The sequence below is a fragment of the Patagioenas fasciata genome, chromosome 12 (genome assembly GCF_037038585.1).
Source record: "Patagioenas fasciata isolate bPatFas1 chromosome 12, bPatFas1.hap1, whole genome shotgun sequence".
Classification (NCBI taxonomy): domain Eukaryota; kingdom Metazoa; phylum Chordata; class Aves; order Columbiformes; family Columbidae; genus Patagioenas; species Patagioenas fasciata.
The window spans coordinates 17,195,737-17,212,610 of record NC_092531.1 but is presented as its reverse complement, the minus strand read 5'-3'; the positions used below and the strand labels follow the sequence as shown (position 1 = coordinate 17,212,610).

General features: G+C 42.4%; 1 protein-coding gene across 4 annotated transcripts in view; it reads right to left on the bottom strand.

Moving 5' to 3' along the window:
- Positions 1-16,874, bottom strand: part of IGF1R (insulin like growth factor 1 receptor) — a 171,468-nt gene that overhangs the window by 32,818 nt on the left and 121,776 nt on the right. For all 4 annotated transcript variants that reach the window (XM_065847013.2, XM_065847014.2, XM_065847015.2 and 1 more), the window contains exons 3-9: positions 13,364-13,676; positions 10,655-10,800; positions 9,131-9,275; positions 3,567-3,781; positions 1,731-1,857; positions 693-931; positions 66-233 (exon numbers count right to left, since the gene is read on the bottom strand). In XM_065847013.2, the coding sequence (XP_065703085.1) occupies positions 66-233; positions 693-931; positions 1,731-1,857; positions 3,567-3,781; positions 9,131-9,275; positions 10,655-10,800; positions 13,364-13,676 (1,353 nt within the window). The remainder of the gene's footprint in view (positions 1-65; positions 234-692; positions 932-1,730; positions 1,858-3,566; positions 3,782-9,130; positions 9,276-10,654; positions 10,801-13,363; positions 13,677-16,874) is intronic.

The following is a 16,874-nucleotide window of genomic DNA, read 5'->3' as shown; positions in this document are numbered from 1 at the left end:
AAATAAAGTGCACTGGCAGGTAAGAGTCACAGGCATCTCAACACAACCACATTTCATGTTCCTACCTTTGGAGCAGTAATTGTGTCTGTAAAGGTAACTGTCCTGAGGTTGCTGCTGCCATCGTACGATGTAGTATGAGAGGTTGCCGTTGGGAAGAGAGGGAGGGTTCCACTTCACAATCAGCTGGGATGAGGAGTTGGATGCTGAAATAACATCCAAAGGAATGGATGGCACTGGAAGGGAAAAAATAAAAGGAAGGTATTTAAATCTAGAGCATTCTACAATGCATTTTGATGCAAGCTTTCCAAGTGAATCCCAATCCATATCCATACTACAAGAAAAAACATCTATTTCAAAGCAAAGAATTCCTACTTAGACCCCACTAACAATGGTTATTAAAGGTTCAACTACAATCACCTGTAGTCCCAATCTGAAACTGTCCTTGTATTTACCTTCACCAATAGAAGTCTGAAATCCTACATCTAAAAAGCTGCCATAGTCCCCAATGAAAATTATGTCTGAACAACCATAGAGTTGTAATTCAAATCTTAATGCTGCTTTCATAGTTACTGAAACCTTCTAGCATTATGCACATCATCTGCATATAATTTCTGTATTAAGAACAGAACATGCATAAAAATAAGCATACCTGCAGTGTCATCAACCTCTTACCCAACAGCCCAGCATCTCACCTGCAGCATTGGTTCGTATATACACAATTTCACTTTTTGCTCCATGAATATGATGGTTTTCCATCATTGTGAGAGTAACGGCCTTGACATATATGGCATATTGAGTCCAAGGTTTCAATCCCTGCAGCAGAATTCCAGGATTGTTCTCTTTGTTCGGTGGCAGGTCAACATCGACCATGTTCCAGCTATTGGAGCCACATGCATCTTGCCCATCATACTCAGTCACATTTTTGAATGGTCTGAAATATTTAAAGAAAAAAAACAGTACAAAATACTTATTTTCTCCTAAAAACTGTCATATACTTATGAGAGTGCCTCACTTCAGTGTTGCTCAGTGAAACAAATAAAGCTTACTTGTTTTCCATAGCAAAATAAAACAGAATAAAAATTGTATTTATTTCCAAGCACCACAATTTTTTTTGTCTATTTTAAATCTGAGACGCTACAAGGATGTGCAAAGGTAGAGACATCTCCCAAAAAATTAGGATCCTCCACCAACTGCTCCACTCCTTCATTATCAAGAGATACTAAGACAGAAACTTCCCAAGTTAGATAATCTAAATAACCCCAAACTGTGAACGGACAAGTTATCAAGGTGACAGGGCAAACTCCTGCTCTGTGATGCTCTCTAGTCAGTACTATGACTAGAGAAGCAAGAGGTCTTGGTAAACACGACACAACTTACGGAGAGCTCCAAATTAGACCCCGAGAAGGGCTAAGCCATCCATCTCATCTGATTTTTTTTTTTTTTTTTTTTTAATTTGAAACTTCCTGGTGGATTTAGAATCCATTTGCAGGCTTCATTCAAAACAATCCTCTTTTTAAAAGGGGCTTGTGCTCCACCAAGAAAAGAACTCAAGCAAAAGTGGGACTTGAGGATGAACTATGTAAACTGGATTAGATGTATGAACTGTGTGAAACAGAACCACCCGAAGGACTCTGCTGACTAACTTCTCTTGTTAACAAACCAACTGTCAGAACACAACTGTCTCCTATTCCTTGGACCATTCTGATTAGTTTCTGACGACATCTACTTACGCTTCTTTGTAGTAAACAGTGAAGCTAATGAGATCTCGATAATCTGGAGGGCGATACCGTTCCCACGTTAGTTTAATCCGATTCTTGAGCGTCGTGTTGGAAACAAAACGCAGAATGTGGCTTTCACCTGCAATACAAAATGAAAGGACGTGACAGAGTTAGCCTCTCATCGCCTGTCAGTTTTCGCTGTTTCTTAGGTACCAGTTCTAGCTAATTAGCCTTTCCAGTAGTGCCCATGACACCACATTACATCAACGGCCTCTGTCTCTGCAGAGCTTTGTATCTCATCCTACTACATTCGTGTGCTTAATGGTAAGCAGTGACCTTGGCAATCATTTCAGAATGTGTTGGAGCTACATTTTTTCTAAAGTGGATTTTCTTTTAAAGCATCATCAGAAAGCTCTTGAGAACTACTTTGGACTCTCCTGGAGAGAGGAATGGAAGGTCTGTTTATTCACAGGACTGGCTTAGAAGCACTAAATTTATCATGCAACTCCAACACACATGCAGAGCAGTAACTGTTCTCTGCGCTCTCACCTTCCAGGACAACTTTTGATGACTACAATTTGTTGCTCTGGACAACATGGAAAGGACAAAGCAGTTTACATTCCTACTCATGAGAGGCTGGACCAAGAACTCCAAAACTCAGTTCATATATGGCACAACCATCCGATGGCAGCAGCTTCCAGCTCCTCTTGTGAACAGAGCTGGATGGAAGCTCCAGCTTTGAGATCAATGACTTCTCACTACCACTGAGCTTTCAACCCCAAACAAACCAGCATTTTAAAAACTTAATTCTCGCATGAAGAAATTGTGTTCTGAGTGTCAACTGTGAGTTAGTTTCCAATGCTCCACAGAAGCATCTGAAAATAAAGGGGTTTTCACCCTCGTGTACACTGGTACTATTGGTGCTATCTTTTCAAAGGCAGTTTAGCTGTTGTTGATTTTTTTCCCCCTCTCAGAGTCAGAAAGCTTTCTGTAACGCTTTTTTAAAGCAGGGAGCGTCTGGCACTGGGCTCAGTGGCAGAAAGGCCGGGCTGTGCGTCTGTAACCCCTCCAGCACCGCAGCGTTTGCTCTGTGGAACGCGCAGGGAATGGACTGTGCCGCACGGATCCTCTGCATCCCGCCTAAAGAGACACCCGGAGCACGCGCCCCAGTTCTGTAAACACCACCCAGAACAAGGGGACTGGACTCGCACGTAAGATCCATTTCAATTTACTCAGCTCTGAGAACACCACAAACAGACCGAAGAAAAACGTGCTGTCAGTTCTAGGAGTTTGAGTATGAGGTCAAATTTGTAAGCATTCTGTCACCTTAAGTTCTAAGTGAGAGAGTGCTTTTAAATGTGTTGGTTACACCTGAAGACCTGATGTGAAGACCACCAAAAGAAAACTTCCCAGTAACTTTGATCATTGCAGAATCCAAAATTAAATGCAGAGACACTGAAATTTAGGAATACTCTAGAATACTAAAATGCATTCTCAATCCGAAAGCAAATAATTTGAAAATAAAGAACAGAAAACTAAGTTTACAACGAATGTTTCTAGCAACAAGGTATAATATTTGGCAGGAGCAGAAAAAAAGCCTGAACGTAACAGAAAGTGTTCTAGCGCCTATGGAATTGTTATTCAGCAGCCTTAGTTTCAAGAAAGAGCAGATATCTGAGAAAACACCCAATAATGATGTACATTTGTGAAGGAAACAGAGAAACTGCTCCTTGCTGGATATACCCATATTTCTCACTCTCCAGCTATGTTCTTATTGTTATATGCTGTTGCTGTCACAAAAAACATGATTTGGAAAGCAGTCGTCTTCATCAAACGGCTTTTACTTACAAGAGGCTCTCTCCCCATTGTTCCTTGGATTTATATCTCCTTTGCTCTGCCGGCCCTTGGTTCCTGAAACTTCCTCCATCCGGTAAATCTCAGAAACACACAGTTTAGGATTAAATGCAAAGTACATTTTCCCCTCCTTGATTGTCAAGTTATGATGGTTCCAGTCCCACAGCTGCTGAAGATTGTGGTTATCAAGCACATAGAAGGAATAATTCCTAAAGACAGATTTTTGAAGGAAAAAATATTAGTTTTAATTCACAGCCAATTCCAACCAAGAATACCTTACTACAAGCAAACTTTAACAGACTGTGTTTCCTCTTAATGCTTTAAATAGGTGTTCAGCAGAGTAAAGGATTTTCTTCTCCCCCACAGAGCAAGTTTTCCCTGAATGCTCACTTTGGTCAGAGGGCAGGGAAATAACCGCAACACAGGACGCCAAGCTGACAGCACACCAGGTAAAGGCCACTCCAACATGTGTTTTAGTAATTGTGTGGAAGCTGTTATGAGGAATATAAATCCATATCCTCTGAACAGCAGGTCTCTACACTGGATTTTCCATTTTGTGGCAAGTGGGAAGCAATAACCCTGCATACCTTATGGGAGGAAAAGCACGGTGCGGTTCTGATGATAAAATAAAACTGTGAACACAGTTGCCTTGTTTGCATTTACAAAAACAACTATAGGAGCTTGCACAGTGAGGTTTCCTTGCTTCTTTGTCTTAGTTTACCTCTTGGCCCAAGGAAGATTTCCTACATTGTGCTAAGTAAACACTAAATATAAAGTTGTGTGTGTAAATCCTACTAAGAAATTAATGGTACCACTTGATTGGAAGAAAAATACAAGTGCAGCAAAAGCAAGATTACAGACTCTGCATCAGCAGCAAGACAGTACCTGCAAAAACAAATTTTGGGAGAGTAGGCACAGGAACAAACAATTGGGAAATGAGTAAAAGGTCTGTGGAGCTGATGAACCCAAATCAAACCAACCCATCGTGGCAGGACTTATCAAACTCTCCTGTGCAAAGTCCCACCAATGTTAACTACATCAACATGAAATCCAGTAACACAATGAGGCCTCGTAACCTCTGCAAGCCATCGCTAAGCCCACGTCAGCGTAGTTAAACTAGGCCTTTACAAATCCTTTTAACTACAGTCACAGTTTCTACAGAGTAACATGGCAGACAAACCATGGGGCTCATAGGAAGCTGACATACTACTTATTTATGGTTTTCCTTCAACTACTTCATTTAAAATTTAGCATCAATTCCTCTCTTATCCAACCTGAAGTGAAAACTGTATATTCTGGTTGGAATTTGTGCAGACCACGGTTGCAGTTTCTTGTAACATAGCAAAATGATGAGTATATTTTCAGAAAAATGTGAAACGTAAGTTGTTTCTCCCATTTCCAACTGTCCCCTAATTATTCAGGACTTGATGACTAATGAAGTCAATATAGCTGGTGCCACTTCAGATGGATGCTGAGAAAAATGTGCTCAGTTGACAAAGGAGCACATCCATGTTTGTGCTTTAAATGCATCTTGCCAGGAGAGAACAAAGATGCTAAACTGCATGTGGGATTTGACAGACATCATCAAAACCCGTGTTTATTTGAGACACCTATTACTCTGTTACAGATGACTAAAATCCCTGCAGCTCCCTGTGTACTGCTGAGAAGATGACACTTCACCATACTTAGCTGTGTGATTAAGTGATGGCAACTAAGCTTTTCAGGAGAAAAAAAGGAATTAAAAAAAAAGCTGGACTCAGATTGAACACAATAAACAGACACGTGGCTCCACGACTACGGAAACCATCTTAAATGTTTAATAACAGACCAGTCTGTCTCCTGCTCACAACTGTGGCAATGATGCTTTAGACATCAGAGATAATTCTTGTATTAAAGCAATGTGCCTAAGCTTTCGAGAGTGTGAATAAAGGAGGCAAATCAAGCACACACGGGTGCTTTACACAGCAACTGGGCCAGAGCTGGGAGTCACCGCTGCTCAGATGCTTAAGCCATCTGAGGCAACGCAAACAGGGCCTAAGGGTTTACGTACATACACTGAAAGTATAAATTAGTGGAAGCTATTCCAGTACCATTCAAAACACCAGGGAAAACGCACTTGGAGGGCTTTATCCAGTCCCAAGGGAGGTGCAGTGCTGCATGGCTTGAAAGGTGGAGCAGAGGGCAAGCAGAGTGCACTTAGGGCTTAGGTTATAAATACAGTTGTAAATAAAGATTATATCAGACTTTGGCTCTAAGAGCTGTGGAAAAAATCAGGATGCCAAGGAAGATAGCATGGAAAGAATAAAAGATTCACTGTAGGAAAACAAAGCACTGCCAGTCAAACCCTGGAGACAGTAACTAAGGGAATGAGGGGAGATTACGGCCTGAAGGACAGGCTGAACCTCTGAACAGGAGTAGGAGGCACATCTGGTCCCAGGCTTGCCATAAAAAGCCTCAAGACGGTCTGCATAACCCAAGCACACCCACAAGAGAGAATTCCCACTACGTGATGTGTATCCCCAACTGCAGTGCACCCACGGCCACTTAATTATTGACTGCATGCACAAAAAACCTGCTTCACGCTGTATCTGCACGCAATGCTACATCTGTGCGCAGTCACCCATCGTGAAGCAGTGAGGCAGAACATGAGATCCAAACCAAAAGGAGATAGGGTGATGAAAACATCTCAACAAGCTTTCCACCACCCTTTATCCTCCTGCATAGTGTACAGGGCCTAAAAAGCTCCTGAAAAGGATAACAACCAGGTAAGTACAATAGTGATAAGAGAGTAAAGCATGATCCGTAAAGGCAAGGGACTTGCACCAAGAAGGGAATGAGAAGGGGCAAAGGACTGTGGCTGGAGCAGTGGATGAGCTGCAGGAGATGACCAGGCAGCAGAGGTTTGGGACAGACTGGCTACCCAGGGACAAGACAAGCAACCCTGTGGGACAGCCCAAAGAGAAGATGTGGTGATTTTGGTCAAGAATTCACCTCCACAGGTAAATACATGGATAGGAAACGAGGGGTTTTTATACTAACCTGGGGATTTGAAAATAATGCACCTTATCAATACTGAAGCTCAGTGCTTTCTCGTCCCATTTGAAAAGGTAAACTGGTGAGCTTCCTAAACCCCCCGATGAACCCAGTGTACAAACTCCCTAACTCACTTTCTTTTCCAACAAGCCTGAAAGCTACTGATGCCCCTGCTTCAAAATAACATAGAAAACAGGGAGAGTTGTTTTGCTTTTATACAGACTGCCCCCAATCTGCTGCAGAAGATGAGACACGACAGCAGCCGGTCGGTTCCAGAGGAGCAACTCTGCCTCAGCCACCATCCTCACTCGCTCCTCAAGGCCACAAATGGCTCATTTTCCAAGTACCCAACCTGGAGACACTTTGAGAAGCGCTGCCCACATGCCATCCATCAACACAGCAGCTGCGGCCGACGACAGCAAGGAACACGCAGCACCCCAGAGGACAGAGGGGTCTGGCAAAGCGAACACCAGGAATCAAAATCCTGCAAATGACACCGGGGTACCTCCAGCACTTCTCCATTTCAGTTTCCCTATTTGCAAAGAGAATTTTTTTTTCCTGCCGTGAGAGCACGTTCACTATGGACACGGTGTTCAAAAGAGGCAATGAATACTCTGAAAACAAACAAAGTAAATTCCCTCTGAACTTTCCATTCTCTGCGATAACTGAGGCAGGCACCAGCAACTGAATAAGGAAGAAAGAAATACTGAAGTACCGTTTTGTTAGTCCAGTTCAATTAAAAAAAAAGAGGTGGTGATGGGGTCAGTTGTGTAATGAATGACTATGACAATGGATGTGAAATTAACCTCCCCTTGCCCCCCACAGCAATGGCGCACAAACAGCTATTGTTCAGCAGCCCAGTACTTCCCAGGTTAAGACTCCACTCCCTGTTGATCAGAACTCTGCCAAAGTGATTGTTCAAGCTCGGTTCTTCCTTGCCGGGTGCCAGCTTCCATCTGAGTACTTTTGGAAATGTTATTTGGACTCTGGCAATGCCTAAATTATGCTTGATGTTTTCCCAGCAAAGAGACTGCCCCTGATCCACGGTAAGTAACTGCAGTAATTTTCTAGCACGGGTGAATTTTAGCACAAGTAGCTCTTTACTATGGATCTATTTTGCCTTCCCCACTCGGTCCCGTTTTCCTCTGCAAAGCTGCACCATTTACTTCTCTATTTGGGAATCGATTTAAAAACCTGCCATTTCCCTTCGTATCAGCTCTGCCTGCTGACATACAAGGTACCATAAACATAATTACTACTCGAAACACAAAGCTAAACTCAAATTTAAAGCGAGCAAGGCAGAGAAGAAAAGACAAATCAATAATTGGAGTATCTGTGAGAGCACACACCACATCGTAAATGGGCTGAATGAGCCTCGTGCTCGGCAAAGTGACAAGCCTCTAGGATTTGCAACTCGAAACAAGCTTTTCTGTAGAGCCGGTGTTCTTACTGAAAAGGACAGCGTGCTTTTGCAAGTGCAGGATGAAGAGCTGCCCTTTAACTCGCTCTGTCACATGGTAGAATTTTAAGCATTCAAGGCTGACCAAAGCCTGGCCTGAGAGAAAGAGGGAGGTTGTGAAGAGTCCCTCATGCTGTAACTTTATCCTGTTGGGGCAGATAAATCAGACACAAGCAACCTTTCCCATGACCCTCCCACTACCTATTCTTAAATTATTTCTGAAAATTCTTCATTTAATAGTTCTGTCATTATTAAGGGAGACTTATTTCTCCCAGAGAATACCGGTTTAAACTTGGGACAGCTACTTGACTCAGGAAGAGAAAGAGCAAGGCTGTTTGCTGAAGGGCCATCACCACATCTCAGCACTGCAAGTTCGGCAGAAATAAAAACTTTTGTCATGGCTATCTCCTACCATCATAGGAAAACTGGAGCTATACAAAGCAAAAAGTATCCCACACTGTGTAATTATATACATTACCGAAGCAATACAACCCACAGAAAACACTTCAGGGGATCCACTTTACTTTTTGTGACCAGTCCTTTTTCTGCTCAATGGATAATCAGCTAATGTTAGCATTTCACAGAGTGGGAAAAAAATGCAACTTGCAAACAATATCATACTAGTTGGGTCACTTCCAGTTGCACTCCCTGGTTAGCAAAGGCTCGGGTTCCCTTTCAGCTGAAATTCTCCATAAAACTCTGCTAAAAGCCAACAGTGAAGAACTGCAAGGAAATCCAATTGTTTCTGAAGATGCTCTTTTCTCAATGAAAACAAGAACAAATGAGGACACTTCATCAACGTGAAGAATCTCCCCAGAAAAACCTAAAGTGAAAAGCAGCAGCAAAGTTACGATACAAACGCTTTTAATATACTCAATTTAGTATGCTGACTCGGCCAGTAATCCAAATGAGCGATGACTGTGCAATGGTGTTCATTAGGAGAAAAACATTGCATACTAAGTGGAAGAGAAGATTCTACTAAGTAGTACATGAATGTTTATTAGGAGACAATCTCTGTGGCTTTTTATTAAACTGAAATTGCATTTACAAATATCCACACACTTACCCATCCACCTGTTCCTCTCCCAGAATATACCGCAGGTTCTTCAAGAAAGACAGGGAGACTAATGCATGGGAATGGCGAATCTTCACATACCCTGTAACTGTCTCAATCAGACCCATAAAATTCTCCAGTTCTGAGGCGATGTTATCTATAGTAAGAAAAAAGTAATCTGATTATTACAGAACTCATAGCTTTAACTGCTATCCTGCTAAATGCAGTATAAATCATTTAAAGAAAACATCTCTATTTGTTGCTTTTGAAAATGAGAGATGCTGGTTTTCCTTGCCCAGTAACAGTTCCCTGTGTGGACAGATGGCCGGAAGGGCAAAATAAAGCCACAGAGCAACACTGGAAAACCAGTCTTGCTTTTCCATACTGGCAAACCTGCTTTTTCCATGGACGCTGCACTTTGAAGCCAGCACCGAATGGTGAGCCAGCATTCCGGCAGGGATGAAAAGACCCTTGTGTAAACGTTCACATCCATGAAACGGGAATTGCTCTTTGGTTACAGAGCAAAGCTCAGGCAGAAAGCTCCACTGGAAAATGGAGAATGAGACTGGGGATGAGGAAGTGGAGGTATGCTATTGGTCTCCTCTGGGGCATCATGCATTGCTTTCAGTTCCCATACCAAATAAGCTGGAAGGAAGCAGATGCTCTTCAGCACTCTATAATAACACTTAAGAAATAAAAAGCCCCACGCTTGCCCTAAGTAACCGGAACATCTCCCCATAAGGGAAGACTGTACCTGTAGCAGTGGGACCATGAGTGAAATCATCCACATGCTGCTGCGTCTGAACCCTGAAGTTTTCATTCAGCAGGATAAAGGGAATAAAATACATCTCAATCTTTCAACCTTATTCATGAAACCTAAAGTCACCTTCCATAGGGAGATACATTTCCAATAAAAACTAACAGTGATTTTTTAGTCTCCTTTTAAGAGCTCATCAACTGTCAACACTTCCCTGGCTGATGAATCACTGCTCTGACAAATCGAATCCAGCGCTTGTTCAAGATATGCGACAAAGGTGGCCAGCTCACTACTGACAGCCATCCAGGGGCACAGTGCTGGGCTTTGTAAGAGCTCTCAGCCCTCTGGATTCCATGTTTTAGCAAAACACCACACCTTGTCTTAAGAAGTGAGGAAATGCAGTCTTACAGTGCCATGCCTTACTAGCAGACAAGTTATTTACCTACCCAGATGCAAGGGTTTTCAACTTTTCCACCTTCTCAGGTCTTTATTATTCCTTTGGGACTACTGCTCATCTCACTGCCTAATCCTGGTTCCCTGTCCTGCCAAAAAAGCTTAGAAAAATACCAGCTTTCACTGCCTTGTAACTTGGTAGCTGACCACCTATCCCATCTGCATGCTGGAGAATGTTGCTACAGTGGGCCAAATCAAACAGGAGCACTGGAAAGCAAACAGTTTGCTGAGTTTTTAATGTTCTTATCATTATGCTGACAGACAAAAGGAAAAAAATATTAAAAGCAGCCTTATCAGAGGTTCCTAAAGAGAGGGCAATCACTTACTTCCACGACGGATGTTAATCAGCAGATTTCCCTTGAGAATTGTGCATCCCTGCAACATTTGTGCTGACGTGACAGAGTCGATGGTCTTCGTTTTCCCATCCTCACAAATTTTGGGGCAAGGCCCCTCACAAGGGCTGCAGAACATGCTGGTAGGAAAGAAAGGGAGACCCAAAATAAGCAATGATACGCAACTCTTGAGCCTACGGACTGCCTTCAGTTAAATTTCAAAAGACTGTTCCCTTTAGAGCTCAGAGAAATCCTTCGAAGTAGAATGAAAGTCCCCACACTTTGCAGAGGGCTGCAGGTAACTAGGTTCACTTGCCCCCTGGACTCCAGAGATGCTGGAGCATTGCAGCTCCTGTTTACAGCAACCCAGGAGTGAACGTATGGACCCCATACCCACCGCCTGCCAGCTTCTGGCAGGCTTTGTGGTCCTTGCAAAGTGGAAAGCACTTCAGGTAAAACCCAGCACCTTTGTATTTGTGCATTTGCTCTAAATTATACCCAGAAAGACCTCATTTATGTAGACATCCTCAGAGTGCTGTGAAGTTTTAGGCTAATCCAGGCCCAACCTCCAAAAACAGGCTAACAAGCAACAGGAGATTGGAAAATATTGTTCAAGTTCTTATAAAGTTGTCTGTCTTCGTGCCCTTAAATCCGTATTTGAAGCGCAACACTAGGGAATTCCATATTTCTGGCTGTTTTAACTCGGGAAAGACAACTGTGGGAACACATAGTCATAAGTGATGTGGAAAAAAACAGCAGTGAATTGGTCACTACTTTTTATAGCTTAGAATGTATTAAAGCAGCAAGCTTAAAGAGAAGGATGCATCTTGATACAAGGCAAAACTAATCCGCAACAGGAACTGGGAGAGACTGGCCAGAAATCTCAGCAGGTTCAAAATGGCAAGAGAATGGGTCCACCAGCAACTATAAAACTCCACGACAGACACAGCCCTGAACTTGAGAGAAACTGGATTGTCAGAAGCGGGGAGGAAAACTGAAGCACAAACCCTCTTCTCCTGCTTCTTATACTCACAAGCATTCATCAGCATTTTCTAGTGCCCAAACTCAAGGACAAGAACCCAGGCCAGCCCAGCCTTTGGCTACAGCAGCTTTTTAAAGGCTCTGTATTACACTGACTGCATGTTCATCTCAAAATTGAACACGCCATGTGCACAGAGAACATGCCCTCTGATCACTCCTCCTGGTAAATCTCTTTCACGATTCAAGGTCATTTTTATTTTTCCAGTTATTACAGCACTTTCTTTCAAATTTCATCATTACTTATTTTACCTTAATGCTTTAGAGGGGAAAAATGGAAAGAACCAAACCCAGCTCCAAAAACAAGAGCTTCTGGTGACAATACTGATGAACACAGATTATCTATTCCTTTTAAAATAAATTGATCCAAACTTTCTTCTGAGACGTAAAGAAACATGTAAATTGATAATAACAGTTTTTCATCCATAAACAATAAAAGGAAGAAGCTTCCTTTTCTTAGTAGTAAGCTCCTATTTAAAAATCTTGCACTGTAACATGCCACAAACCACTAAAAGCTGCCGACACAAGCAAGAGGCATTCAAGTGAGTGTACAAAGAACGCTGGAAACGCTTTCTGTTTGCTACTATTTGCTAACACCACCTCTGGGGAACACGACATTCACTGGCCTGGAGTTCCAGCTCCTTCCAATGGCTGCAGCAGCGCACACTGAGATAAGATGCCCAGGCACTGCCACGCGAGCGGTTCACACCGCTGGCACCACGAGCTCAAGGAGATGAGAACAGAACGTTTCTCAGGCGAGTCTCTGGATTCCAGCAGCGTGAAGTTGCTTACATCCCAATGTCAACCGCGGAACTCCCTGCTCTTTGATTCAAGGGATGGATGACACACATGCACAGACACACCACTGGTGCAGGTATCACTGCAACCAGCTTTCCAAAAGATTTAGAGAACAACCTACAAAGGCATCTTTTTAATACAGTACTGAAGCACTGTGAATTTTAGCATGCTGATTATCCTTTACTCAGTCTATAGTTTCCTAGAGTCAGTAGGCAACTAAGGCTGTTTGCTTAAACCACTGGCAAAATAACAAAATCATATGCATACATCACTCCAACTGTTGGAATTCAATAAGAGTAGGTGAGTGACAGTCTTGCAGGAAATTATTCTGTATAATATTGGCAGCTGCTGCATTATTTTTGTCACTACCTTCATGACTGTTTCCTTCTAAAACACCATTTTTATCTTCTGGAATGAGTGAAAAAAAGGGAAATAACATTAAATACACTAAATAATACATGTGGCTGAAATGCAAACACACATAAGGCAAATAATCTATGAAGCAGGACAACTGCTACGGTTTGTTCTGTGTGATAATGGACATTGGTCAAGCCTCAATACTGTGTTCCTGGGCTTCCACTTCCATTTTGTTATTGTCTACTTGGAGACCTGGTTCTGTGTTGAACTGACCTCCCCAAGTCCTTCAGAAGAATCAGTGGCAACTGACAATGCACAGGACTGCATGTAATCAGACCTTTCAATGGTGAATTCACCTAAGCGGGTGTCATGGATGTCATTTAATTCCCCATTGTATTAACATGTTCTCATTTCTACCCAATGCAATTCACATCACAAGGCTGCCACAGAACAGGAGATGGAAAAACCCAAACATGACGACTCCGACGAGCCTCCCAGCAGCCACATTACCTTTGGCTCCCGTTGCGTATGAATCCGGAGGGGCACTCCGCCATGCACTCGTCATTGTGGATCACAAACCTCTCGTATTCACTCGTTTCGGTGGCGGGGACTTTGGAGCAAAACTCTTTCGTGACGCAGCGCCAGCCCTCGAACTTGTACGTGTTGGGAGGGCAGGTGGGCATGCAGACGCCCTCGTAGTAGTAATTGCGGCAGGCGACGCACGCCGTGTTGTTGTCGGGCGCCGTGCAGCTCCCCAAGCACTCGGGATGGCAACACTCGTTTTGGTCCGTGCAGGCTCTCTTGCCGCACGAGCTGGGGCACACTGCAAGACAGAAAGCAAGCAGGTGTGAACAAGGGGTGTGAAACAAAGAGAACGGCGTTACATTGAACACACTCATCCACACAACCTGTGCTTTCATTCCCTGGGCTCTAGAGCATCTCTGCAAAAGAAGCAACTCCTGTAAAACCGACAAATTCAACTCCAGTTTTCTCAGGTTTAGTCGTGTGAAAGCATGTTTTTCTCAGATCAAGTTTATAACATGAGCCAATTAAATAACAAGGAAAACTGTTGAAAGCAAGGTCAGCATAACAATAATGGAAATGGCCAAGTACTAGGACCTACTCCATACGTCCCACTAGAACCTACCAGAACCTATTCCATAGATATGGCCCTAGCATTATGGTTAATTTTTTTTTTTTAATGTTGACCAATTGTCTTTCTAATAATTTCTTATATTTTCTATTTGTACTTGAAATGGATCTTCTGTTTTGTTTGGTTTGGTTGTTTTTTTTTAATGTTGACTGATGGTTTTTCAAAGCATTTCTTCTACTTTCTCTCTGTACCTCAAATAGGTCTTTTACTGGCAAGAAAATAAGCTTCCTTCAGACAACTTAATTACACTTGCACAATAAAGCACTGCTGTACTGGAGCACATGGTTAGATTGACCCCAATGTAGCAGCCCAATGTTGCTTATATATGCAAAATGAGGTTTAACGAAGTACGCATGGTACACACCAAATGATGTGGAATCACAAAGCTACTATTTTCCTGTTAAGAGAGTAACAGAATTTTGCTTCATCCCCAAATTCTGGGTTCTGAGAACAAAATATGAATGGAGAAAAAAAAAAAAGGGGGCACAAATTTATGGAGACATTTATTTTACGTTAAAGCATTTCAGCTTAGAAACACAGAGAGCAGAACCACCAGCAGACAACCTCGCCACCGCTACATCAAAAGAAGTGGCAGCATTATATTTATGTAACAACAACATTTTGATTAGTGCTGTACGGCCTTTTAGCCACGCAAGCTGTGTGCCAGAGGCTCTGTAAACAAAAACAGATAGGAAATCTGGTTTGCATTAAGTAACTGTTTTTCACTTTCTAGCTTAGCTAAAACACACTACCAATAATAACAGTATAAAATAAAATTTCAGTAGTACGACTACAGGAGATCCAAGGAAAGTACCACAAGACATTTAAACTGAAAGATTTAAGCAAAACCGACAAAACCAGCAAAGAAGTTAATATCCCAAAATGAACACGGGAGCTGCCAGGCCCGGCGTGTAGAGAAGGACAATATTTTAAGAAACTCTAAGAGTTCCACAAAGGTTTTTGCATTGCAATTTCTCTTTCAGTTTGCGATTACAGTGTTGTTTTAATGCAGGACTAAACACTAAAAACTTGTCCCCATCCTCTTCCCATAATGAGGTCTACGCTTTCCAGTATGTTTTTGTACTGTTATTGAGCACAGCACCACAATTACGGTATAGGACAATAATTAAAATAAAATAAAATCTGCTCATATCTCTGCATCAGGGTCTAGACATCCTACATCAAATTTTGACTCCAAGAAGCCCTTTTCTGCCAGCTTTAAGGTAGCGTCCACCTTGAAAGGGACTGGTAAAACTGCCATCGGAGAATTTTGCATTTCTTATCATAATGGTTCTAGCACTAATCTTGCTTACTTTTGTTCACTTTTTATTTTAAGCCCGAAGTGCCAACTTTGCCAGCTTATGCACCCAGACACCAAGCTGCATTCTCCTTATATAATTAAAGCTAAGGAAGGTTTTTGGGGAGGAAATGTAACCTGCAGATACTCCCCAAGGAACGTGGCAGCCTTACCAGTGTCTCCCCTGTATCAGCAGGTGGATATGGAGCATCACAATATCTGCACACACGGAGCCAGGTACTACTAACACAACAAGTCTGCATTAAAGGTAGCTTGGATACACTGAACTGGGCAGGAAGGTACTGCTGAAGTTGCCCAAGAGCTCATCTGTCTTTCCTAATGAGGAAACAGTCGTTACTTGACCCTGCAGCCCTTCCCTTGCCCATCCCGCTATTCCAACCCCCCCGTGGTGCTGTTACACCACTGCTCCAAACCCGTATGCTCATTTTTTCAGGGTGAAACCAGGCAGAAAAGTAGAGGGGGGGCAGACTATGAGAGCAAGGAGGTGGGAGCATGGGCACGGCCGATGCCCGTCTGGGTAGCACAAATATCACATGCAGGCCAAATTAGGAATATTTTTGCACAACCAGTTACTTGTGAGACTACCGAGAGCAGGAACACAGAGGACATCACTGCTAAATAATGCGTTGTGTAGATGCTGGATTTTTTTTCTCTTGAAAAGGAAAAAGCATACACACCTTACCCTCATCCAAAAATAAGCATGCAGGTGCAGATTCTTTTTTTTACAGTAACCTGCACCAGTGTAAAATGAATTGTCTGCCCAAATGCCACCTCGGTAAAGCACCATGAATTGCCTCTCACCTTGAGGTACACAGTACTACTTGCATTTGCGACTAAGGGATAAAAAAGAAATATAAGGGAAAAAAAAGAAAAAAATCAGTGTGTCTTGCCAGCAGATGGACTGCTGTTCTGAGTGGGTGCCAGATTTTGTGTGGTAGCTACATTTCCCGTTCAAAGCCTAACTAAGAAAAACCCAAAACGTAACACATACCCCCCGTGCCTCCACAAGGTTCATTACTAAATGTATTGATTAACTGTAACGGGGGTTTTTTTGTTGTTTTCATCTAGCAAGTCTGCTAAAAACCAAATGCTGCTACATTAAGTATTCAGACAAATATAGTGGAAAAAGACCCAGTTTATTTCATTCTTGGGAAAGACTTTTACATTCTCTTAATGTCTCTGCCATTCATGAACAGTCTGCTATATAAATAGGATTCCCTGCATCTCCTGGTAAATCTGCTGACTCTCGTCTACAGAAATATAAATTGAAGCACAGAAGGACACACAAGTTCCCATGGAAAAGGCAATCAGTGAAACAGATTTTCAAAACTATAGTAAGTAATATTTTAATCACAACCATTTTAAGAAGAACTCTTGAATACTTTTTGAAGATAATTTTTTAAAAGCTCAGCAACCTTGTGTTTCGCTCAGTCCTATTTTTCACTTGTTCTTGCTAACGTTGGCATAGTTTTCAGCCTGGGGACAATATGGGTATCCTGTTTCTTTGAAGAGGGAGAACAAGAACTTCTCCGTGTTAAGATAATTTATGA